At 41.3% G+C, this 24694-nt stretch overlaps 5 protein-coding genes across 5 annotated transcripts; 3 read left to right on the plus strand and 2 right to left on the minus strand.

Moving 5' to 3' along the window:
- Nucleotides 1–731: 731 nt before the first annotated feature.
- On the minus strand, nucleotides 732–6861 carry LOC308101736 (uncharacterized protein). The gene is made up of 3 exons (XM_080451194.1): nucleotides 6542–6861; nucleotides 4528–4641; nucleotides 732–2534 (listed from the first exon to the last, which is right to left on the minus strand). Exons 1-3 carry the CDS (start codon nucleotides 6810–6812, stop codon nucleotides 1006–1008), a joined length of 1914 nt encoding a protein of 637 aa, XP_080307320.1. The 5' UTR covers nucleotides 6813–6861; the 3' UTR covers nucleotides 732–1005.
- A 3528-nt stretch (nucleotides 6862–10389) lies between these two features.
- LOC308101364 (lysine--tRNA ligase-like) lies at nucleotides 10390–12111 on the minus strand (the record flags this gene model as incomplete). The annotated part of the gene is made up of 1 exon (XM_080450789.1): nucleotides 10390–12111. One exon carries the CDS (start codon nucleotides 12109–12111, stop codon nucleotides 10390–10392), a length of 1722 nt encoding a protein of 573 aa, XP_080306915.1.
- Nucleotides 12112–13566: 1455 nt separating this feature from the next.
- On the plus strand, nucleotides 13567–14025 carry LOC308102023 (ubiquitin-conjugating enzyme E2 W-like; the record flags this gene model as incomplete). The annotated part of the gene is made up of 1 exon (XM_080451603.1): nucleotides 13567–14025. Exon 1 carries the CDS (start codon nucleotides 13570–13572, stop codon nucleotides 14023–14025), a length of 456 nt encoding a protein of 151 aa, XP_080307729.1. The 5' UTR covers nucleotides 13567–13569.
- Nucleotides 14026–18712: 4687 nt separating this feature from the next.
- Nucleotides 18713–19411, plus strand: LOC308101365 (reticulon-3-B-like; the record flags this gene model as incomplete). The annotated part of the gene is made up of 1 exon (XM_080450790.1): nucleotides 18713–19411. One exon carries the CDS (start codon nucleotides 18713–18715, stop codon nucleotides 19409–19411), a length of 699 nt encoding a protein of 232 aa, XP_080306916.1.
- A 3673-nt stretch (nucleotides 19412–23084) lies between these two features.
- Nucleotides 23085–23501, plus strand: LOC308101366 (receptor expression-enhancing protein 3-like; the record flags this gene model as incomplete). Its single annotated transcript, XM_080450791.1, has 1 exon — nucleotides 23085–23501. The coding sequence occupies one exon, from the start codon at nucleotides 23085–23087 to the stop codon at nucleotides 23499–23501; it is 417 nt and encodes a 138-aa protein (XP_080306917.1).
- Nucleotides 23502–24694: the final 1193 nt, after the last annotated feature.

The following is a 24694-nucleotide window of genomic DNA, read 5'->3' on the forward strand; positions in this document are numbered from 1 at the left end:
ACTATAACTGGACTCAGAGCTGGGTGTGGCTGCACACCTGTTGTGCATGGAGGTAGTCGATGCACAACAAACACGATAAATCAGTCATCTCCACAAAACATTCAGGGAGAACCACTGTCCGGACAAGAGTTACCAATTACTATCTGCTCTCCTCTGTGAAGTTAGCTACAGGATCTTGAGAACTACTACCACAGCATGGCAAGCAGCGTATGTGATCCTGTATGGCTACTTGTTAAATAAAAGTAACTTTGTTATATTGAAACCTGGCTGTCGTCTGTCCAACTGTTGAGCATGTCACAGTAACCATTACTGCTAGGGAGAAATCAACACTGAGGATCATGGATCACACTGTTAAATTAACCATGGGATTTTGCTGTGTAGGTATTCACTGACCCACAGAACCACAGAACTGTTATTTTAGCTACATTAAATTTGCAGTGTAAGCATTGATAGTTTTCTTTGGTCCTTGCTAGATGAATAAATGTCAGAGGCAATCTAGATAGTGAACAGGAGATAATTGTGTCCAAACTCATTATTCTTCTTTACTTTGATTAATTTTTTTATTTCATAATGTACATTTCTTGGAGTTTGCATTACGTCTTTCTTTTATGTAAAACTATCGATCAAGACTTTTGCAAACCCAGATTCAAAATATAAAAGCGGGTGCGGTGCTAAGTGAAACGGTGAACATCAACAATAAAAGATAACCCGCACACTGCCACTTGCCTGGGGAAGGTTGTGTGTGACCGAAACATTGCTTTAATAAATTATACTATGTGTACCTTGCAAGTGGCAGTGTGGCGGGTTATCTTTTATTGCTGATGTTTTATACAAAACTGAAATAAATAGATACATTAAGGGATTTTTTTTTGCAAGGGACAAATCCGGTAAGGGAGTTTTGGGAATTACCAGATGAGGCACATGGAGCAGCTATGTTCTACAAAGACTTTAGTGGATTGCAAAACAAATCTTAAGATCATATGGCAGAGGGATCTAGGATGTGCATTAAGTGAGGACGAATGAATGAATTGACACGATCTGCCCCTGCGCTGCCTGCCTACCTCTCATTAAAGTGTGTGGATCCTCTCCTAGCATCTGTGGCTTGTCATTGTTAGTATTAAAATGAACTCTCCTCATGTGAATTTTCAGACTACTGCTTTGAATAAAGCTTTTTCCACAAACTGTACAGCTAAAGGGTTTCTCCCCTGTATGAATCCTCATGTGCTGCTTCAGATTACTATGTACACTAAAGCTGTTTCCACAAACTGTACAGCTATAGGGTTTTTCCCCTGTATGCGTCCTCATGTGCTGCTTCAGATGACTATTTAGACTAAAGCTAGTACCACAAACAGTACAGCTGAAGGGTTTTTCCCCTGTATGAGTCCTCATGTGGAGCTTCACATGACTTTGTACACTAAAGCTGTTTCCACAAACTGTACAGCTATAGGGTTTTTCCCCTGTATGCGTCCTCATGTGCTGCTTCAGATGGCTAGTTTGACTAAAGCTGTTGCCACAAACTTTACAGCTAAAGGGTTTTTCCCCTGTATGAGTCTTCATGTGCTGCTTCAAATGACTAGTTTGACTAAAGCTGTTGCCACAAACTTTACAGCTAAAGGGTTTCTCCCCTGTATGAGTCCTGATGTGAAGCTTCAGATTACTATTCCGACTAAAGATTTTGCCACAGAAAATACAACTTAAGGTCTTCTCCCCTGTATGAGTTCTCATGTGTAACCTCAGGTCGCCCTTTACTCTAAAGCTATTGCCACAAACGGTACAGCTTAAGGGGTTTTCTCCTGTATGAACTCTAATGTGCTCCTGCAGACGACTATTTCGATCAAAGCTGTTACCACAAACTTTACAGCTAAAGGGTCTTACCCCTGTGTGAATTCCCATATGCCTCTTTAAGTCACTATTTAAAACAAAGCTATTGCCACAAACTTTACAACTAAAGGGTTTTTCCCCTGTGTGAATTCTCATGTGTCTCTTCAAATCATAATTCAAAACAAAGCTTTTGTCACAAAGAGTACAATTTAACGACTTTTCCCCTATCTGAGTCCTCATGGATGGTGTTTGTTTTGATGATTTCACATCCTGGAACAGCTTGTTGCTCAAAGACAATCTTTGTCCTTCCACATTTTGTGTCTTGTATGATAGGTTTAGAGCGGACTGAGCTTCCTTGGTCTCCTCCCAGTCATCACTGTCTTCAGTGTCAGGTTCAAAACAGCGTGAAGAGACAATCTGAACATCACTAGTTGGTTGTGATGCTTCACAGTCCTCTGCATCAGCTTGTGTATTCATGTGTTCAGTTGGGCTGCTGGCTGGAGGGACTGTCACCATGTTTTCATCATCTTTACCTTCACTTTTCACCGTTAATATTGTCATGGTTGACCAATCAGCCTCCTCTGGCCATTGAAGTAGCTCTTCCTGTTCCTCTTTAATCTGTCGAGACTCTGGTTCATCCTGGGCCACGCCAGGGCTCCTCTCCTGCTGTCCAGGGGAAAACTCGTCTTTACACACTGGAATGTGCAGGAAGTCTAGGAGAAGAAAAATAACATGATAGATTTAACGTTTTTACCTGAAACATGGTTAGACTAAGATAAGGCAGCTGTTCTTATTGAAGCAATGGATGAGGAGTGATGGCCCAGAATTCAGCAGAAATGTTGTGGATTCCTGGCGGGTCTGAGCATATCTAAGGTTTTGGTGACTGATGTTGCTCTCTCTGATAATTCCTGTGTTGTTGTTTTTTGAGTACCATCGCCGAGCACAGAAATATTATATAGATGTTGTTACACAACATTTCATCAATGAAAATACCACTGAAATATTTATTCAGGCTTTCTCTTCCACACCCGCCTTCTCTTGGGTCTCCGTCAAGCAGCTTGTATATCATTTAACACATACAGTGCCAAGATCGCGGCCACACGTTCTTTCAAATCCATCGCTTGAGTGCCAGGATTCCTAAGAACGAGTTGACACGTTCTTTTGAATTTTCATTGTTTAATCTGTGATCGCACGGCTTTGTTTATTTCTCATCAACACTTTCGTTTTCCACTTACGTCACACTCACCCGGAGCCGGATGTAAAAAAAAAAAATCATTTCCGGGTCACGCTGTTTTTCTCCGGTGATTTTCGGCCAGAATAAGGAAAAACACGTTTTTTCACACGGTATAAAAGACAAACGGACAGCTCAACTTCTATTTTCTTTGGTCCGGGTGACTAACAGTCATCGTCGTAGTGTATCACGTCGTTTTCAGGCTGATCAGCGGAACGGGAATTGTCGAAAACGTCACATCCTTTGAATGACCGGATATGACGTGGGCCTGTTTGGGAGGGGGTGAGCGAGGTGATCAATGTTTGGATGTGCTGCTCTCTACTGGTGGAACAATCGTAGGTGCTTGACAACACAATCAGAGAATGTATTTGAATGAAAAATTACAAAACAAAAAAATTAAAAAACACGCAAATTGCTGGCACAGGGGTGAGTACATTATGAATAAACTCTGGCAGTCAATGTGTTAAGTGAAGGTTGTCTCTGGTAAGAAAATATTTCCAAGTAGAAATGCAACGCTGGCCAAAAATTTGAAGGAAAAAAGGTGTTGAAAACCTGAATGCAGGTGGCGAAAGTCACATTTCCTTTAAATTCATGTAAGCTTGCATGACATTCTCTTGTTTTGGATGCATGAGACCTTGCAGGTGTGCTGACTAGATATAGAAATAACAGTGAAACTCTGATCAATAGCCATTGTTACACATTCTCTAGTTGTATTTTCTTGTAAATGTAATAAATAAAATAAAGTTGTTAAGTTTGGAGCCCAGCACTACATGGAACAAACTGTTTCCTAACCAGCCTACTGTATGTGGCTGGTAAAAAAATAAAATAAATGGAAGACAGAAAGAAACACTAGCCAGGCAGATTTTCTACCAGCCGAGAAAAAGTACCTTTTTAGTAGGCCAATATCGGCATGTTATTACTATATGATACTCTCATATGCAATTTTCAATTAGTTGGTGGACTGAAGGCAGACCTTCAAGCTGTGAAAAAGGTTGTTACGAAATCAAACCTCTTTTTGGGAGGTCCGAGTACGGCTTCATTCTACCGTGTTCAATTCAATCTACTGTACATACACCTCCGCTAACTCACTGTCGGACATTCTTAAGTAAAAATGTACTGCCCTAAATATGAAAATGATTTTTTTCCTATATTACTATTACATTTATTTCTCTGTCGAAATGTTTGTGTTGCCATGACAGAATTAGCTGTCTTTTAAAACTATCTCTAGACTGTTATATTTGTATTTGTAGTCATGAATAACCTTTTGTACAATGTACTGATAAGAGAATCCCAAGTAGTCATTAATATGTATATTCTAATCATAGAAAACCATGTGATGTATTGCTAACAATGTTGTTAACAATTCCGTTTTAAAACTAAACAAAATGCATAAAGGGACTGGGAGATTCAGGTAAAAAGCTTAAAATGGAAATAATTCAATTAACCTATTGACTTTTGAATGAGACATAACATACCTTGATGCTTTTCTTCCTTAAAGTAAGATGGTTCTGGTTCCTCCAGGTACAGACTGTGGCTTCTCTCCTGCTGTGGAGAGGAAATCTCTTTACACTCGGGGAGCAGTGGGACATCTAGGAGGAGAGAGGAGGCAATGTCACAGGGTGAATAAATACACCCAGCCAAGCATTGAAACCACACACGTCCTGATTAGGGGTTAGTTAGAAAAAAAATCGATTCATGTAAAAATCATGATTCTTATTATTAACGATTCAAAATCACAATTTCCAAAAATAGATTTTAAAAAAAATTATATATTTTTTTAGATTTTTGAAACCAAATTCATATTCAAGGCCTTTTTTTAAACTAACTCCAATCACTTTCAGGTCAGCACAGCTGAGCTGTGTCACTGTCCAGCTGACGCTCGTTGACACTCGTTAATGTTACTCGCATCAAGGAAACTATGTTGTGATTCTGCATCAAATAGAACTACACCTATTCTAAGATTCCATCAAAGCCAAGATTTTTAATCGAATCGTGACCCCAAGAATCGGAATCGAATCGTGGGACACCCAAAGATTCACATTGATAGATCAAAGACTGACCCTAACTGTGGCAGGAGGAACATAATCAACATATTATGTGGTAGCAGCACTAGTATACATAAACAAAACATAGTGGATCACAAGTGCCATCAGTCAGCTTACAACCGAAGCATTAATGTCATGTAACATTATTATCAACCGTTTCTTTGTAGTGTTTTCTGTTTTATCTTACACGTCTTAGTGCTGCTTGTGAAACATTTAGACCTACAATGTAGGTGTCGCATCACGACACATTGTGAGCTTGTAGATCAACTATTTTCAAAAGATTTTTTATACATTTTATTCATTTGAAAACTTGTGAAATGGGACATTCTGCATAATGAATACTTTCTACTTTTGTTACTTAAATTACATTACAGTACATTTTGATACCAATACTTGTGTACTTTTACTCAAGTAATTTTTTTATTCCAGACTTTTACTTCTAACAAAGTATTTCTACATTGCCGTATTGATACTTTTACTTAAGTAAACAAAAAAAAAAGTACTTTTTCCACCACCGGTAGTCGATATGTATTAAAGTTACAAGAAACAAAGGCAGCAAAGTTATATAGTTCATGTTGTGCTCGCCTCTCTAACTCAGTGATTCTCAACCTTTTCAAGCCTGTAGCCCCCCAAAATAATCATATATGAACTGGGGACCCCCCCCCCCCCCACCTTGACAAGCACTTGGAATGTAAGAGTTGAGGCATTACATTTTGTTTGACTCGGTTCCACAGATAAATATAGTAAAAATAGCTGATCTACAAGCTCCTGTAGATCAGCTATTTCAAAAAAAAAATTGCCTCTTTCTTTTATTATTTGACAATTTGGCCAATAAATGACTAGTTTTTATAGTATAGTTTGTTGATTATTTTTGATGCAATAGCGGTAGCGGTAGGAAGAGACCCAATTGCTGTGCATATGACCTATTATTGTCACTTCACTGTCATCTAGTGACCCCCCCCCCCAAAAAAAATCATTTGGGGACCACAGGAACCACTGCTTCTTCTAACCCATTGGTTCTCAAAGTGGGGTCCGGGGACCCCCAGGGGTCCTTGAGGGAGTTCCACCCCAGCTAAATGATAGATAGGCAGTAGGCACCAAATGGACCCCTATGGGTCTGTAACTCTGAGAGTGTACAAATGGAACCAAATGGACCCGTTCCATTTGTACACTCTCAGAGTTAAATTGACATAGATTTTACAATATAAATTGCGGTCCAAGTGATAGAAATGCATTAAATGGGGGTCTGTAGCCCTAATGCATGTCAAACTGGTGATCCTTGAAATTAAAATGGTTGAGAATCACTGTTAGAGCCGTAAAAAAAATCTTCTCTTATGGGGGTCCCTGGCATATCTTTTGAAATGGGGGTCCGCGGGCTAATAAGTGTCAATTTGGGGGTCCTTGACATGAAAACGTTTGAGAACCACTGCTTCTTCTAACCAACCTGCTCTGTGTAGTTTGACGTATGGATTGAGAACATAGTCCAGCAGCTGGCGCTGTCGGTTGAGTTGTGTTTGTAGCTGGTCTATGACCTCTCTCCGGTAGAGGTCGCTGATGAGCTCTGCGGCAGCACCCAGCCGCTCGCTGACCAACGCTCTGAGCTCAAGCTTCAGCTGCGACACATCACTGTGTTTTTCCAACACACACAATATCTCCTCTCCGAGCAAAGTCAGGTGTTCATTCACCGACAACCTAACGGACTCTATTTCACACATGTTAAGTGGTATAATTGACAATAAAAGTGATCAAAAATAAAAAATACCGTTCCCGTCAAAACGACACAACTGCGCAACACAGTTCCGGGGCAGTGTTGCCAGATTTAGCGAGAGGAATAAGCAACCGCAGGTCTATTGATTGATTGATTGAATACTTTATTTAGAAGTTTGCAGACAACAAGCACATGAAAGTACAGTTCACATACAAGGTCAACTAAATAGGATTAAAAAGCCCGTGAAAGCCATTGGATTGTTTCAAATGGGGTCCTTTTTTACTCAATTCATAGTGACATTAAATGACAGACAGTACACTACAGAACATCATAAAAACTGTTTAGAAATAAGAAAAACAAAAAATAAGTACAGTAAAAAGTTCGGGGGTTAGGTTATGGCTTTTACAGGGGCCAGTTTAGAATTGAAAACATGAAAAACGTGGAAACAGACAAAAAACATGAAAACAAGCCCAAAAGAAGCAGGCAACGGGAACACTTTTGAACCTATATAGATAGACTATACATCAGCTATTTGAAAATAGCAGATCTAGAAGCTCGATCTTGTTCAATTGAAATATTATAAATACACACTTGGGGGTCCCTCCCTGGCTGCAGTGGCTGTCACACAATATTTTCAGATCTGTGGCCAAGTTAAGAAGGCTACATGAAAAGGTTTGAGAACTACTGGTTTAAAAAATATAAGGAAACAATCCATCAATAAGTACACTTTAGAAACAAGCCCCAAAAAACTGCAACCTGCAACAATATTTACAAGCCATTTTACAGAAAAATAAGCCCAAATTTGCTTATAATAAGCGGACATGGCAACACTATTCCGGGGTCAATGTATTTCGCGCATGCTCTGTTGAGAACCCAGGCATGGTTGACGCAGTTGAGAATGGGTTGCTTTCCGACATCTGCTGGAGGACAGTGGTGGGAAAAGTACTCACATTTTTAAGTGAAAGTATCAATACTGCAATGTAGAAATACTCTGTTACAAGTAAAAGTCCGGAATTCAAAATGTACTTAAGTAAAAGTACAAAAGTATTGTCATCAAAATGTACTTAAAGTACCAAAAGTAAAAGTACTCATTATGCAGAATGTCCCATTTCACAGGCCTATTCAATGTATAAAGATATTTTTGAAAATAGCAGATCTACAAGTTTGTAGATGTCTATTTTCAAATGGCCGAAATATATATGGGGCTGAAGTGGTTAATGTATGTTTTGTAATAATAATCTAAATCTACGAAGTAACTAGTAACTAAAGTTTTCAAATAATTGTAGTGGAGTAAAAGTACAATATTTGCCTCTGAGATGTAGTGGAGTAGAAGAAAAAGTACTGAAAATTGGAAATACTCCAGTAAAGTAAAAAAGTTTTCCCCAGTTTAAGGCAAACTTGCTTGCCTTAAAGGACACTTCACCCATTTTCTTATAATTGGTCCTGACTAACGTTCATGATTTCACATTCTTTATTTTGATTTTTATTAATGCGAGAACAATGGCTTCCATTATAGCATGCTAACTTTCCAGGAATAAAAAGCCTGCAGTTTCTATTAGCTTGGCTTCCCCATCGATGATGTCACTAGTATAGGCGGGTTTCTGAACTGTCCACAGCCCTCCTCTGAGACACAGACAGAGTCAGACAAAAATTGTACCATATTATGATGAGCATTAGTGAGGACCAATTATATAAAGATAGGTTGCGAATGGGTGAAGTCGTCCTTTAAAACTTCTCATCCGCTTTATTATCAACGTCAGTTGATTGTCAGTTCTGTCTTTACATGAATAATAACATGAATAGCCTGTGTAAAAATAAAATCACAACATTACCTAAGGCAAAAATCCCAGCATTATCCAACAGTATTCTTTTCATGTGTTGAGGTTACTATGTAAGACTAAATTAACCATTAGAAAAAGGGTCATCCATCATACAGCAAATTACACCAGTAAAACCCAGTCAATTTGCACAAATATCCTGAGTCAGAATTTTCAGAATTATGAAGGCGAAATTTATATTTTAATTTTCCTTTTTATTTATTGATTTAGAATAGATCTATCTATCTATCTATCTATCTATTTCGCTAATGCGGCAGTAGTACTCAACATTGTGGGAGGAGATGCATTGAGGCCGAGATCTGTTGATCGATTTAAACCAGAGGCCTGTTTTTAGAGCAGGGGTGAATGAAAAAATAAAATAATAATAATAATAATAATAATAATAATGACAATATCAAGTGTTATGTTCACCAGGCCAAAGGCGGAGATAGTTTTAGCCATATGTGTCTGTATGTCTGTGTGTCTGTCACTCTGTTTGTTCTTGGCTGATCTCGGAAAGATTCTGGACCGATCATCACCAAACGTCTCTTACTCGCAGCCAGTAGGCCAAGGAAGCACCGGCTCCTCCACCCCAGTTTTTCAAATCAGCCTCATCATTTTAATGCCTAAAACTGTTGAACCGCAGGTCGTACAGTAAAACATTTCCCTTGATTCCTTGAATCATGACACAACTCTGCTCCACTTCTGCTCCACTAGATTTCCAACCATTTTAAGTAAAAAAAAAATTTTAGGGTTAGACAAATCTTCCAAAAAGATTTTGTACAAAACTCAAACAAACCACCACACATGATCGCTAAACAGATACAGAGCTCTTATTCAAAGGCTTCTAAAGTTTGTGGGAAGGGCCTACAAAAATGCCATAAATCGTGAACATTGTCCAACTGACCGCAGATTTGACGTTATTGAGGGGCCTCTACACAACGCAGAGACAAAAGTGATTTCACTTAATCCCATGGGGGCACCACAAATGCGACACATTTAGCTGTTTGTTGCAGAAACATTGTTTTCTTATTTTTTTTAATCTTCACCATCTTTTTGATATTCCATATTGTTTGCCTGACATACTTGTTTACAAAATGTATGTATATATGAATATATAATATATAATAATATAATATATTGGTTATTGGTTATTTTGAAAAAAAAGACATTTTTTTCTATGGCAATTGATTTAGGTAGGGTAACTACTTAATTTCATTATGGTGCAGTATGTTTTACACATTTTATTATTGAAACTGATTAGGAGCTAATTAAAATTAGCTCCTTTGAGGAGCGCTGATACAGAGCTGCAGGTGGGCTGGAGCAGAATTTCTGAGCCTTCCTAGCCTTCCTTCACCTTTTTCTCTGACCTGCCAGAATGACTGACGGATGAACCATTTACTGGTTCAACATAAGCACACAAGTCATGGTGAGTTGCTTCTGTCATCTGTCTCTTGCACTTTTCGGCATTAGTACTGGCTTCCTCCACATTATTCATTGTGTGGAAATTCATTTTAAATTACTGTTTTTCAAACACAAGCTGCTCCAGCTGTTTGTTTGTTTGTTTTTATTCATAAGAAATGCAAAAGCATTCAGTATTGATTAACATTAACACAGATAATTCTGAGACAAACTTTTTTTAATCCTCTTAATATAGCTGACTGAGTAGATCAAACCTTGGCATACAAATCCAGTAAACTCTACTGAAACACACACCTTGACTCTGACAACTCTTGCGTAGAGGCCTGAGCTCAGAGGTCCTGTCATTTAGACAGAGGTGTCCTCTGTGGGTGCTGCCGCCTTGTTGTCGTCAGGCTTCATGGCTGGAAAGAGCAGCACCTCCTTGATGTTGTTAGAGTCTGTGAGGAACATGGTGAGACGATCAATGCCCATACCCCAACCAGCAGTTGGTGGCAGACCATATTCTAGTGCTGTGCAGAAGGTTTCATCAATTTTCATAGCCTCATCATCACCCTCAGCTTTGGCCTTGGCCTGCTGCTCAAAGAGCTCTCTCTGCCTGATAGGATCGTTCAACTCCGTGTAGGCATTGCAGATCTCCTTCTTCATCACAAAGAGCTCAAAACGCTCAGTCAGGCCTTTATCCCTTCGGTGCCCCTTTGCAAGAGGGCTCATGATTTGAGGATGGTCACAGATAAAGGTGGGGTTGATGCATGTGACTTCAAGGAATACTCCCACCAACTTGTCAAGGAGGCGGGCAGTGGTTCTGGGGGGAGGACATTCCACTCCTTTTTGGGCACACAACTCATCAAAGAATTTACGAGTCTCATCACTGTCATAGGTTTCAGGAGGAGGGAACGTAACATCCATTATCTTTGCAAGGTCATGTGTCATGATCACTCTTCTGAATGGTGGAGTGAAGTCAATCTCATAAGCCTTTCCCTCTGGACCATCGGGATGATAAGTTATCTTGTACCCACCAGTGATGTACTTCACCATCCCTGACAGAAGTTCCTCTGTGATTTTCATCAAGTCATTGTAATCTGCAAAGGCCATGTAGAATTCACAAGTGGTGAACTCTGGATTATGAGTGAGATCAATACCCTCATTTCTGAATTGACGACCAATCTCATACACTCTGTCTAAACCACCAACCACAAGCATCTTGTGGTAGAGCTCAGGGGCAATTCTCATGAAGAGATCCAAGCCCAGCTCATTGTGATGAGTAACAAAAGGACGAGCCACTGCTCCACCAGGAATTTGGTTCATCATTGGCGTCTCAACCTCCAAAAATCCCTTCTGGTCCAGGAAGTTGCGCAGGTAAGTGATGATTTTACAACGTGTTACAAACTTCTGCCTCACATAGTCATTGAGAATCAGGTCCAGGTAGCGCTGACGGAATCTGGTCTCCTTGTCTTTTAGCCCAGTGTGAAGATGTGGCAACATATGCAAACAGGGTGAAAGTAGAGTCATCTCTATTGGAATGATGCTCAGCTCTCCTTTATTTGTTTTCCCTGGATTACCACGGACACCGACAATATCACCTCGTCGCAGCTTGTTGTTAATGGCTTCAAATTCCTCCTCAGACCTGTAGAACCTTGAGTCTGCCATAACCTGCAACTTGACACCTTCCCCTCGCAAGTCATAGAATAGCAATTTAGCACCAGCTATCCTCTTGGCATGGAGGCGACCCGAGACATTAAGAACAACATCCGTTAGCTGGTCTTGAGGCTGAAGATGGCTGTATTTCCTAATGAATTCCGTGAGTGACATATCCACATCATATTTATGAGGGTAAGGGTCCTCGCCCATGCCCTTCATTGCTTGGATGGCCTCGGTACGGATCTTGAAGTATTGATTAGGCTCCAGAGTCTCCTCATCCACCCGAAAGTCATAATGAGCTCCTCTGTCGTGGCTTCCCTTCTTCTGCTCCGCTTGCTGTTTAAGTATAGCTCCTTTATCAGCTGCCTTCTTCTCAGCTTTCAGTTGCCTTTTTTGCTCATTTTTGCTGAGTTTCCCACAATCTGCCATCTTGTTGCTTAGATTGCCACTGAACAATAGCTTTGAACTGAACCAAAATGATGTCTTGCCGGTCTCGATAACGTTAATGATAGTGCTGTGAGTGTTGTCTCTTTTGCACTGTTCCGCTGAGCTGGTCAGGTCATCCTGGTGATGTCAAAATCAGAGCCAGTCAAAATTAGTCAGCTATGACCTTATATGGAGTATGCGATGTCAGACGTAGATGTGTCGGTCAGCTCCATATATGGAGATCTAGGTGATGTAGAGTCGATGATGTCAGTGTTGGTCAGCTCCATACATGGAGATCCAGGTGACGTAGAGTCGATGATGTCAGTCATAGTACCAACTTGGAAGGTAACTATGGTAACCTGACAAACAAGCAAGGTTATTTTTGAATGTATTAATTTAGAGTAGCCAATTATTTTTTACCCCTTTTTCTCCCCAATTTAGTCGTTATGCCAATTGATTCCTCCCCACACACATTTCTGTGTTGTCATTGCTATCGTATCCTATTGACTCACCTGCTAGTGAGGAGCCCCCACCATGGCAGTCCGTGGTGGTGGGAAGTGACAAACAAGCAAGGTGATGTGAAAGCCTTTGTAACATTTCCTGTGGAAATCTGTAAAATATCAAGAAGGCTTGAACGGAATATATCACTCAACGCCCTGCCAGAAGCGAATTTATGTACCCATAAATACTCTGAATCAGCGTTATCCAGGCAATTGCTCGAGGGTTTTCTGCTCTGATGGATGTCATTCGTTCTCAAGAACAGTCCGGCAGTTCTACTTGTCTGGAGGGCGATCCCTTGTTTTCGCTGATGTAGTTGGCCGCCCCGTGCAGGATCAGGATGATGGAAGGTAAGGAAGGTTAAGGTGAGTGTTAAAGGCTGAGAACAGTGGAAAATTCACAGCCGCCCGTGCAGCCCTTGAAGGCTCAGGATTGAAGTGTCCTGCTGTGAACTCCATCCTGGCCCTCATCTGTCTTCTGTTTGGCTGGAGTCTGAGGTCAGGGTACAAGCTGACAGGCCGCAAACACATACCTACCAAGAGCGACGAAGCAGTCCAATAAAGAGCTTCCCACACAGAGCCGATCATGCATATCGGAGACCAGCAGCCGTCTTGCCCAAAACTAACAATAACCCTAAGCCTAACCCTTAGCCCCCAAGCCTAACCCTAAACTGGGGGAACATTGGGCTGAGGGAACGTATAGGCATTACCCCCACAGGTGGGGAGAGAGTTACAATACACTCAATACGGTTTTTTTGCACACGCCTGTGCAAATTGGCTTGTGTTGTATGTGACGTTAGAGCAGCAGCTCAGACAGCCTATAAAGGTGGTGTAAGTTGAAGACGAAGGATGGGACTGTGAAGGCGATACAGCTAAGTAACTGACAACCATATATATAGACAGTGCTATAGCTAACCGGACAGAGCAATAAAGCGAGGAGGAGAGCAAGCGAGACGTTTCCATAATGGCAACAATGCAGAGAAGACTACAAAAGGAATTGTTAACTCTGAAAAAGGATCTACCCCCAGGAATGGCACTTAATGAAAACAGTGTACAGAACAACATTACACAGTGGATCATAGATATGGAGGGAGCCCCTGGCACACTATATGAAGACGAGAAGTTCCAGCTGATTTTCAAATTTAGCAGTCGCTATCCATTCGATTCACCTCAGGTAACGTTCACGGGAGATAACATACCAGTCCATCACCACGTGTATAGCAACGGTCACATCTGTCTGTCTATTCTAACAGAAGATTGGTCACCAGCTCTCTCAGTGCAATCGGTTTGTCTTAGCATTATCAGCATGTTGTCCAGCTGCAAAGAGAAGAGACCACCACCTGGTAATGACTTTTACGTAAGCACATGTAACAAAAATCCAAACAAGGCAAGGTGGTTTTATCATGATGATACATGCTGATAATGTACAAACCTTGTTTACGACGTGGCACACAGTTGTCAACCCTATCTCCTGATTCAGTTGTCATGCCAGTTTTCCAGTTTGCAATTCCCACATTACTATACAGTTTGGTCTTGGAAGGGTGCAGAGAAAACCATGTTTCATGCACAACGTCATCAGGAGATAATTCAGGGTTGCAGATTCTAAACAACATCTGCACTGACAGTTTCAAAGCTTTAAAAGGGAAACTAGGTAACATTTAGCCTATTTTTTTATAATATGTATATAAATATTTTAGCCCTCATTTCCCTCTATCAGCCCTATATTATTGTGCTGGTGTGTTTCCTTTCAGAAAGACACATCCCTCTTGCTGTATTTTGGTTATGTTCCACTGTTTATATTGACATTCATCCCTTGCAGGGACGCAGTCTGTGCTCTCTCTGATCTATTAAATCAAAGTAAATTTGACCAGGAGTATCTGTACTCAAGTACTGGGGTCGAGTACTTTGTCCACCTCTGCAAAGAATCGTGAAGGATTGACCCTCCATCCAGATATAACGGACAGTGTGTTGGAGACCTGCACCATTTCAACATTGCCCTTCAGCCTCCCTCCCACACCCAACAGCCCGCACAGACAAAAGCCCAGGCTTTCGGACACAAGAACACCTTTAGAACTTGAGAGCTGGAAGACCAGCTTGTGTGAAGGAAAGGTGGAGAATCTCCAGCGGAAAAGAGAAAGACGTTGGTTGACAACAGACAGTAGGGTGCTGAGAGACAAGGGCACCACCATTCCTAACTACGAGATGACCATGGGTGTCCGAGCAAGTCTAAACTACAGACCTCTTTGATGAATAGCTGACCACCTGATTGAAGAACACACGTGTGTTTGAGGAAGCGTCCACTGAACAAGAAGGAACTGACCAATGAAGGATGTGGATGTGATCTCACCATTCCCAGTAAAGAAGTGGTGATGGCCCACGAGTTCAAACAGAAGGTGCACCTGACCCATATACCTGGGGAAACAGACCTCTTTGACGACTCCTCAACCACATGGGCTCACAGTGTAGTCACTTAGAAAGGAATACCAGCACTCACTTAGATCCTTTTAGAATTTCTTGTTTATTGATTGATAAGCCCCAGCAGCAGATCAAACACAACAGACGTTTTGGCCAATGGGCCTTCCTCAGCATGAATGAAACATACAGAAACAAGTGTCACTTATAAAGGGGTCCTAGGTGCCTCACACAAAGCGGTCCGGGTCAAAACAAGAAAAGAAAAAAAGGCACAAAACAACATCACATAATTCCACTTCTTTTGTTTTCGCAATTTTGGAAAGAAAAAAAGTCTGTGTGAGTTCCTAGAGAAACCGTATATAAAGACAGACTCAGATTTTTTTTTAAATACAGAATTGTATACAAAGACTAAAGACACAGTTTAAATCGTAGTAAGTAGTTGACTGTAAAGTAAGCTTATTTTTTAACCCTGGAGGGTGATAACTTGAAAAATGCAAATAACTGTTTCTGTCAGTTTATTGTCTGTAATCACAAGGTGATACCCTTTCTACATCTCTCTGCACCAATGCATCCAAAAACAACACAGACTCTACTAAACTCCAAGGAAGATTTAGCGGGCATTCGAGAATTAATGTGAATCTTGATCTCCAACTGTTCTACTGACCCAGAAGAAATTTAAAAAGGATTGTTATTGTACACAAAATCAACCTCAAATAAAAAATAAAATAAATGTGCATAATTTGGGGAGCAGGGACTGCCCATACTAACCCCATGACACTAATTATTGTTCAACACAAGCTGTGTTAGTTCAACTAGAAAGTCAGTAGGGGGAGTTTGAGCCTCTCTGGTTCAGAAAATAAGTCAAAGCCTCAAGGCCTTCTCTATGAGGCACATTGGTATATACACTATAGTCACATCCATTGTACATCTGGGTTAAGAGTGTCCTGAACAGAATCCAATTTGTTTAAAAAGTATGTGGTGTCTTTAACAAAAGATTGTAGCTTGGACACCAACTATTTAATATGTAGAGCTATATATTTTGACATAGGTTCAGTCAAAGACTGTTCCTGCTACTACAGGACGCCCTTTTTGGAAGAGAGTAGACACTGGAAGACCAATAGGTAATTGATCATCCAGTGCCCTCTTAAGAAACAATTGTACTTGTGAGAACTTTACAGTAGGATCGGCACTTAAAGGTGTATAAAAGACACTGTTACTCAACTGTCTCAAAATTTCATTTTTCATTCGTTTACTGTATTCGGAGCCTCCTTAGCAAAGAAAGCTCTCAACTTGACAGACCTGAACATTTTAAAGATAAGTGACACTTATTTCTGTATGTTTCATTCACGCTGAGGAAGGCCCACGGGACAAAACGTCCATTGTGTTTGATCTGCTGCTGGGGCTTATGATTCAATAAACAAGAAATCCTAAAAGGATCTAAGTGAGTGCTGGTATTCCTTTCCAAGTGACTATTTCTGCCAGAACCGTGCACCCGACACACGCGAACTGTGAACTACTCATCTGATGAGTGCTCGCTTCTCTTCAAAATTAAAAAATAGAACTCCAACTACTGTACAAGAACACAGAAGTGTATGCAACCTTCGGTTTTGACTAGCTGAATGGTAAAGCTAAACTGTATAAGCATCAGGTGGAAGGACTGCAGGGGGGTCGGATGTACGAATGTTGTTCTCAAACTCACAGAAGTTTGAAACAGCTGCAGAACATCGGTCAGACATCGTCTAGGAGCCACGGTGTGCTCCAGATTATTCTCATCAGATGCTCGGGACCTGGCTGGGAACACGAGAGGAGAGGAGATGACACGCCCATTGCCAACCACCAGAAGATAGGAGGAGTGCACTAGGGCAGAGGGACGCAACAAGCTCCCTCAGGTCCTCCGAGACTCCTTCATTGGGGAGAACTCCCGTACGTGTGTGATTGCAACCATATCTCCTAGTATGATGTCATGTCAAAATAACAGCAACATGATACTCTACGCTAACAGGGTGTGAAGGATCTGACAGTCGACCCCAACCATGTAATGGAACGGGGTCGACCTAACGTCCACACAGTCAACCAGCTAGAAGTTCATCACATTTAGTAAGTTTTCAAATGTATAAAATGTATACAAATCCTTTGAAAATAGAAGATCTACAAGCTCACAATGTGTCGCAAAACAACACGTTGTGAGCTTGTAGATCGGCTATTTTCAAATTGCTAAAGTATATACTGTAGGTCTGAGGTGGCTTTGTAATAATAATCAAAATCTACAAAGTAACTAGTAAGTTAGGTTTTCAAATAATTATAATGAGTAAAAAGTACAATATTTACCTCTGAGATGTATGGAGTAGAAGCAAAATTATTGAAAATTGGAAACACTCCAGTAAAAGTACCTCAAAATTGTACTCACTGTAAGTACAGTGCTTGAATAAATGTACTTAGTCAACTTTATTGTCACTGGTTTACAGGTGTAAAGAAGTGGGTGAAATTCGTTGCGCAAGCAAAAGGGAGAAGTGGGTGAGGAGGGGGAGAGGGAGAGCAGGGAGACAAATGTAACATTAAAAAAGGATGTCAAAGAGAACTAAAATAAATAAATATATACACATAGCATAAGACCACGCAGCAGACACATATATGTAGCCTACATGAGGTTAAACATTAGGTGCGAAGGTGGTTACACGTCGGTAGGTCCACATAGTGGCAGGTGTATGTGCATGAGATTAGACATAAGGTGCAAAACGGGGAAAGTAAAGTCTGCATATGAGGAACATCCACATGAATGGAGGAAAAACTGTTTCAAGTTGTGTTCATTGACAGGCCAGCCTGGTGACAGGTGTTGATCAGGCCTTGTTCAGCAGTCTGGGGGTTTCCGAGGCTAGCAGTCTGGTAGCCGGGGAAGCTGTTCAGAAATCTGGTGGTCTTGACCTTGCCCTGACCTCCTTGCCTGGCCGTGGTCATAGTAGGGGTGTGAACAGTTTGTTGCTGGGGTGGTGCATGTTCTTGATGATACGTGAGCTTCTCATACAGCTCCTGGAGATTCTGATTTGATCTGATCTGGTAAAATAAATATGAGTAAACACGATATAACTTAAACCCATGGATATATACATAAACGCGAATAAATCATTGTTTCCAAGGTGGTACTGCAACACACAATAAAACTAAATTGTCACATGAACTACAAAATACAAAACACTGAAAAAACACCTACAAATATCAAACCACAAAAAACAAATGGACCTGTAAGGGTCCATTTGGTTCCATTTGTACACTCTCAGAGTTACAGACCTGTAAAGGTCCAACTGGAACACCCTTAAGTAACTCTGGGGGTCCCTGGACCCCCACATTGAGAACCACTAATAATTAGAGCTACACAACATCTTCATAGCGCTGCTGAAAGCCCCACAACCTCACTGCGCAAATTGGCGTGCCGTTCAACAACACAGTTTGTGTTGTGAGTGACGACAGACCAGAGCTCGGTCAGCCTATATATAAGGTGTATAGGGTGAGGATATCTTAGACCTGAGCCTCTGTGACATATGGATATAGTGAGAGTCATACAGAGAGAAAGAGATTGAGAGATAGCAAAAGTAGAGAATTTAGCTATCCTAATTAGGGAAATCGACACCCAGGTGCAAATACACAGATTTGTTTGTGTTTGGGCAGATTTATTCTGAAACTACACCAGAATTTATCCAATGACGCAGGCCTTTCAGATGATATCGTTGTCGCAAGGGCTTGCCGATGGACAGTCTGCTACCGTCCAAAATGCAAGGTTTTGTGTCAACGACCTGATCCATTGGCGAGACCCCAGGAAGTCAGGCGTGGTGTTTGGCCTGTCCATGCTGATGCTCCTGTCGCTGGCTTGGTTCAGCATCATCAGCGTGGTGTCCTACATGTTGCTGGTCCTGCTGAGCGTCGGCATCACCTTCCGGATCTACCATTTCATCGTGCAGGCCGTGCAGAAGTGCGACGAAGAACACCCCTTCCTACCGCTGTTGGAAATGGACGTTTGTATTCCCCCAGAGACCTGCGGCAAGTACGTGGACGCTACTCTGACCTTCATCAAACAAGCCCTCAGGCTCTTCCTGGTTGAAGACCTCATGGAGTCCCTGAAGCTGGCTGTGGTCATGTGGATGTTTACGTATGTGGGAGCCATCTTCAACGGGATCACCCTCCTCATCCTCGCCGACGTCCTCCTCTTTGCCGTTCCCCCGTTCTTTGAGAACAAGACCCAGATCTATCCCTACATTGACATAGCGCGTGCTCAAGTCATATCCACGATGGCTAAATTGCAAGAGAAGATCCCCTGCGTCATGAAGCGTTTCAAAACGCAGGAGAAACTCTCCAGCGGCACAGAATTACAGTCTGAGTCAGACAGTCAGGAATGGAACTGAACACTGCGGCGTGGTGTCAGGAGCAAGGTGCGTTTTAGGTGGTGGATGTTGCAGAAGCAACCGGTGAAACACATGCTTAAGGTGAGAAGGGCAGGGAGCAGCTCTGTGTTCAGGCCTGGAGACTGCTAGACAAAGGACAGGTGGAAGCCAGAAAAGAGAGATGTTGTAGTTGTTCCAGAAGGAGCTTCAGGATGACGATACAAAGAGATCATCAGACCATGGGGAGGCAGCCAAAGACATATTACCAGATACTCGACGAAACCTCAAACCAATGAATTTGCTGATTCCATTCAAGTGGACCACTCAACCTTCTGGCCCAGAAAGTGAAGGCCTCAAACGAGATGAGGAAGAGACAGAAGAGAGAGAAACACAGGCAGATCACCATGACCATAATAGAATCATTATCATTTTACATTGTGAGAGGTGACTGGAGACTACTTAGGCAGACAAAGCACTGTGTATTTCTCTCATTGGCCACGATCCCTTGCATGTGATGGCAGCCATCGTATATCAAGGTAACATGTATCCTTACATATTCCCTCTTTTTTCCTCCTTTTTACTGTGTGCTTCTGAAAGAGGTAGCCACCCGCAAGAGGCACACATGTCTTGTGCACACTGTCACTAGGCGTAGAATCCCACACATTTTTGTTCACACGTGTTCTATACCTTTTGAAATATTTTACTTTAACTTTTTTTTTTCATCACTTGTGATTTTGTCATCGGCTAGACTCTTTCAGGGCCACGCCAAAGCAAAGTCTATGTACCTTTTTGTGCCACTTATTGCTACCAAAACAAACCCAGCACTCAAAGATCTAACCTCTGTGGTGCTTTGATTGCATACGTCCGGATTTCCTTCATGGCATTTCCAGTATATCAGGTCCAACAGACAGACCCTGCGAATTGTCTATCTCTATGACCAGAAACAACATCAGAAGCCCTCTACAATGTGAAAGCTGTCATTGGTTATGTCATGTGCATCATGCTTTTCGTGTCATGCTTGTGTGTGTCACTGGTCATGTCACATGTTGTCTGCAGCATTTCACATCACTTGAGTCTGCAGCAGATGAGAGGGGTTCTCAGCATAGCCCCCCAGTGTCTGTCAGCACTGTGTAAGACCTAGGTCTAAGCTCACCAAGAACAGTTCCCTTCCGACTCCATTCATGTTTGTAAGCAGTGTTGCCAGATTCCGTCAGAAACAAGCAACCGGGTCTAGGAAAACAAGCCCAAAAGAAGCGACTATGGGCCACATGAGCACTTTAAACATATACACCAGGTATTTGAAGATCTACAAGCTCACAACGTGTCAAATCGCGACGTGTTGTGAGCTTGTAGATCTGCGATTAAAAAAAAATCTTGTGGGGTAATTATAAGCAGACCTGGCAACACTGTTTGTAAGCGCTGTAAACCCAAGTCGCAGTCAACAAAGCCTAAAAAGCACTCACACCAGAAGTGACAACAGGGTGTGTGGATTCCTTGGCGTTGTGGGAGTATGTCACTATAGTATTCCCCGCTGTCAAAGTAGACATTGCATGTTGACTCCAATGCATACACATACCGTATACAGTATAGGCTATATAGGCTTATGTACTGTATGTTCTGTTACAAATATTCCTGCTGTATGAATAAAAAACATAAAAAAAACATTGCACTGATACCACATTGGTAACACTTTACCTAAAAGTCGGGTCTATAATGCGTAATAACCGCATTTATAATGCATTATAATGCACTTAGAAGGCATTATAACACTTGTCATAAATGTTTATAATTATGCATAACAACTTATAACAAGGTTTATGAAGTATTATAACTTAATAATATAAAGTGTAAGTGCTGGTCATAATGCATTATAAATTCAGTGGAACAGGACATTATAACTACCAGGTAACACTTTACTTAAAGGTCGGTTCTATAATGCATTATAATCACATTTATAATGCATTACAATGCACGTATAATGCTTCATAACACTAGTTATAAATGTTAACAATTATGCATAACAACTTCCAACAAAGACACTTTATAACTGACTACGTTATGGTAGTTATAATGTGCTGTTCCGCTGAGCTTATAATGCATTATGACCAGCACTTATAATACATCATAAACGTTGTTATAAGTTGTCATACATGATTATAAACATTTATTAACGAGTGTTATGATGCCTAATAAGTGCATTATAATGTATAATAAATGTGATTATAACGCATTATAGACCCGACCAGTATGTGGAATTAGTGACCATATGTCATAATTAATAATCAAATGTGCACACACGCCGTGTGGTTCCATTCTTTTTCATGATCTTAATCCATCACCCCAACAGGTGAAATTAATTCAAGAGGAGTTGTGGTCCACTGTGGCTACGCATATGGTCCCGGTAGAGGAGAGCACACTGATTCACAGGCATGTATGGGGCAGACATCTGTCTGACTGTTGGTCTCCTGTGGTGGTTGGTTTTGAAGTACGTCTCTCTCCCCATGACGGGTTCATACCTGTTTCTGAAGGGCCAGCCTAGATGGCCCAATATAACTGGCCTGCCCAACATCCGAGTTCACCCCATAAATCAGGTGCATTCCCTCTAAAAATGAGAGGTTCTTGGTTCAAATTCACTGATTTAACATGGACTGCAATATTGCTCTTGCAAACGTTGAAATCCATGCATGGATATGTGGACTCATACCCTCCTGCATACCCACCCTGTGACCCCCAACCAGCACAATTGGGGGTCATGGGTAATGGAAGGTTCCAGTCATATTTCAGGCTGAAGAGAACCCAGTTCGATTTCCCTGCTACTAAAAATGGCAACCCGGATTGTCAGGCTGGATATTCTACACCAGGAGGTCTCATTTAGTGCCTGTTCCTTTTAATAAAAATCCTATAAGTGAATACGTTTATCTATTAATACATTTGCCCATAGACATATATGGAGATCCGGTTGTCCATGACCACCAATCCGACCCATATTCCAGTGTATGGGCCATATACTGATGACATCAGGGATCTCCATATGGGCATAAAAGGGTCACAGGCATTTCAGAGAGAGAGAGAGAGAGAGAGAGAGAGAGAGAGAGAGAGAGAGAGAGAGAGAGAGAGAGAGAGAGAGAGAGAGAGAGAGAGAGAGAGAGAGAGAGAGAGAGAGAGAGAGACCGAAACATCAGTGTTTCAATGTTGAATACATTTGATGCTGTTTGAGCAAAGAGCAGTGGCAGGATGGAATCCTAGTCATCACCATCATCAATGGTGGAGAATTGAGAATTGAGCAAAAGTATCAATTCGGCAAAGTGGAAATACTCTGTTGCAAGTAAACGTCCGGAATTCAAAATGTATTTGAGTATTGGTATAAAAATGGACTTAAAGTATAAAAAGTAGAAAGTACTCATGATGCAGAATGTCCCATTTCACCACTTCTAGTCTGCGCAAATCTGCATCGTTAGGCAACGGTTAGTGTTGTGAAACCGGGTCTCGGTCAGCTTATATAAGGTGAGGTTCACATTGAATAAAAGAGACATTGTGATAAGAGCGATAGGTCGGAGGGTGCGAGACAATACGGTAGATAGAGATAATTGAACATTGGCTGATATTACGGTGTGGTCTAAACCAGCCCACAACAAACAGGTAAGCTATGATGTCCTGGGTTCTCTCAAGAGCTGTTGTGCTAGTGTTTGGGACAATGTATCCTGCATACTGCTCTTACAAAGCGGTCAATACCAACAATGAGAAGGAATATGTGCAGTGGATGATGTACTGGATCGTGTTTTCCCTTTACACTGTAGTGGAGACCATGACTGACGTAACACTGGCATGGTTTCCTCTGTACTACGAGATGAAGATAGCCTTCATCTTCTGGCTGCTCTCCCCGTATACTAGAGGAGCCAGCATCATCTACAGAGAGTGTGTGCATCAGCTTTTCTCTTCCAGAGAGAGGGAGATAGATGACTACATCGTCCAGGCCCAGGAGAGAAGCTATGAGACCATGGTCAACTTTGGCAAACGGGCACTGAGTTTTGCTGTCAAGGGTCAAGGTGCAATCATTGAGACAATGCTTAGCTTCGGCAGGAAATTACCCTCAGATCAGCCAGCAGAGTGATGGACCAGGGCATCAGGTGTTCCCATACAGCTCGCATACACTACACAGAGCTGAGTCAGCTTATGCTGATGTAGCAGAGTACTATATGGAGGAGGGGTCCGAGACGGAGCCTACTTTCTCAGAGGATGAGGCTGGGACTGGGACAGTCACAGTATCTTTTTTATGCTACCAGGTTTAAAATTCACTTTAATTCTGGTGTAGTTCCAAAACTATATTGGGTCAATCTAAGTAATAGCTCTGATTCTCTACCTTCATGTTAAAAAATATATAATAATAAAAAAGAATGTTTGAATAATATCCTATTCGTTATATTAGTTTGCACATACTGTATGTAACCCTTTTATAGCTTGGTACCGTCCTCCAGTTCTTCTGGGGTATGGGAATAGCGGGCTACAATTCTTTGAATAATAATTAAGGTACGTCTACAACACTAAATACATGCACAGGCACAAAAGTATCTAATATCTAAATATAAAATACATGAAAAATAACACCCGATTCCCCAAATGCATGTCATAAAAAACCTCATGACGCTATTTGCTATCGAGCGTCCACCTATGCTGTGGGAAAGCATCTAGCCGCTCGTCTCCAGAGACTTTGCATTGAAAATATCTTTAAAATATGTTTTTTTAAATACATTTTAAATTACATACATATTTAGAACAGGGCAGCAGAACATTAACAGCTGATCACTCACAGCAGCAGCACAGAATACAAAGAATCTCACCCTCAGGCAAATAGGCCAGCTTTATGCACATTCAAGTTTAAAACATGCACAGGGTCGCATATTTTCAAAGTCAATTTGCTACAATAAGCCTCTAGCTCTCTTTCTCATTGTGCTACTGATGACAGTAGAGGGCAGCCTTTTAAACCTTATACAGTAGGTTCATTTGTTTTATCTCTGGGTTCAACTAACATCCCAGGGTGCATCCTGATGAATGATTTTTACCTCCTTAATTTAGTGTCAAATAGGAAAATCTAAACTCCTTCACTCTATCCAGATAGAGGATATGGACAAAATTACTATTTCAACACCATTGAGCACATTGACTCAATTTAAATTTAACTTTTATTCATTCTTTCATTCTCCCTCTCTGCCCAAAAATACACTCCCACCCCGAGTCCCACCTCTATGCACACACATATTCTCAGGATGGTAGCTAGCTTAGGGATAGGGTAAAACCTCAATTTCC

The sequence above is a fragment of the Gymnoscopelus braueri genome (genome assembly GCF_963280865.1).
Source record: "Gymnoscopelus braueri genome assembly, chromosome: 15".
In the NCBI taxonomy this organism is placed as follows: Eukaryota; Metazoa; Chordata; class Actinopteri; order Myctophiformes; family Myctophidae; genus Gymnoscopelus; species Gymnoscopelus braueri.

Coding starts and splice junctions, on each gene's coding strand:
- LOC308101736 (XM_080451194.1), bottom strand. CDS start 6,812: ATGTGTGAAATAGAGTCCGTTAGGTTGTCGGTGAATGAACACCTGACT. Junction 4,642..6,541: donor CGTCAAACTACACAGAGCAG/GTTGGTTAGAAG, acceptor CTCTCCTCCTAG/ATGTCCCACTGCTCCCCGAG. Junction 2,535..4,527: donor TAAGGAAGAAAAGCATCAAG/GTATGTTATGTC, acceptor TTCTTCTCCTAG/ACTTCCTGCACATTCCAGTG.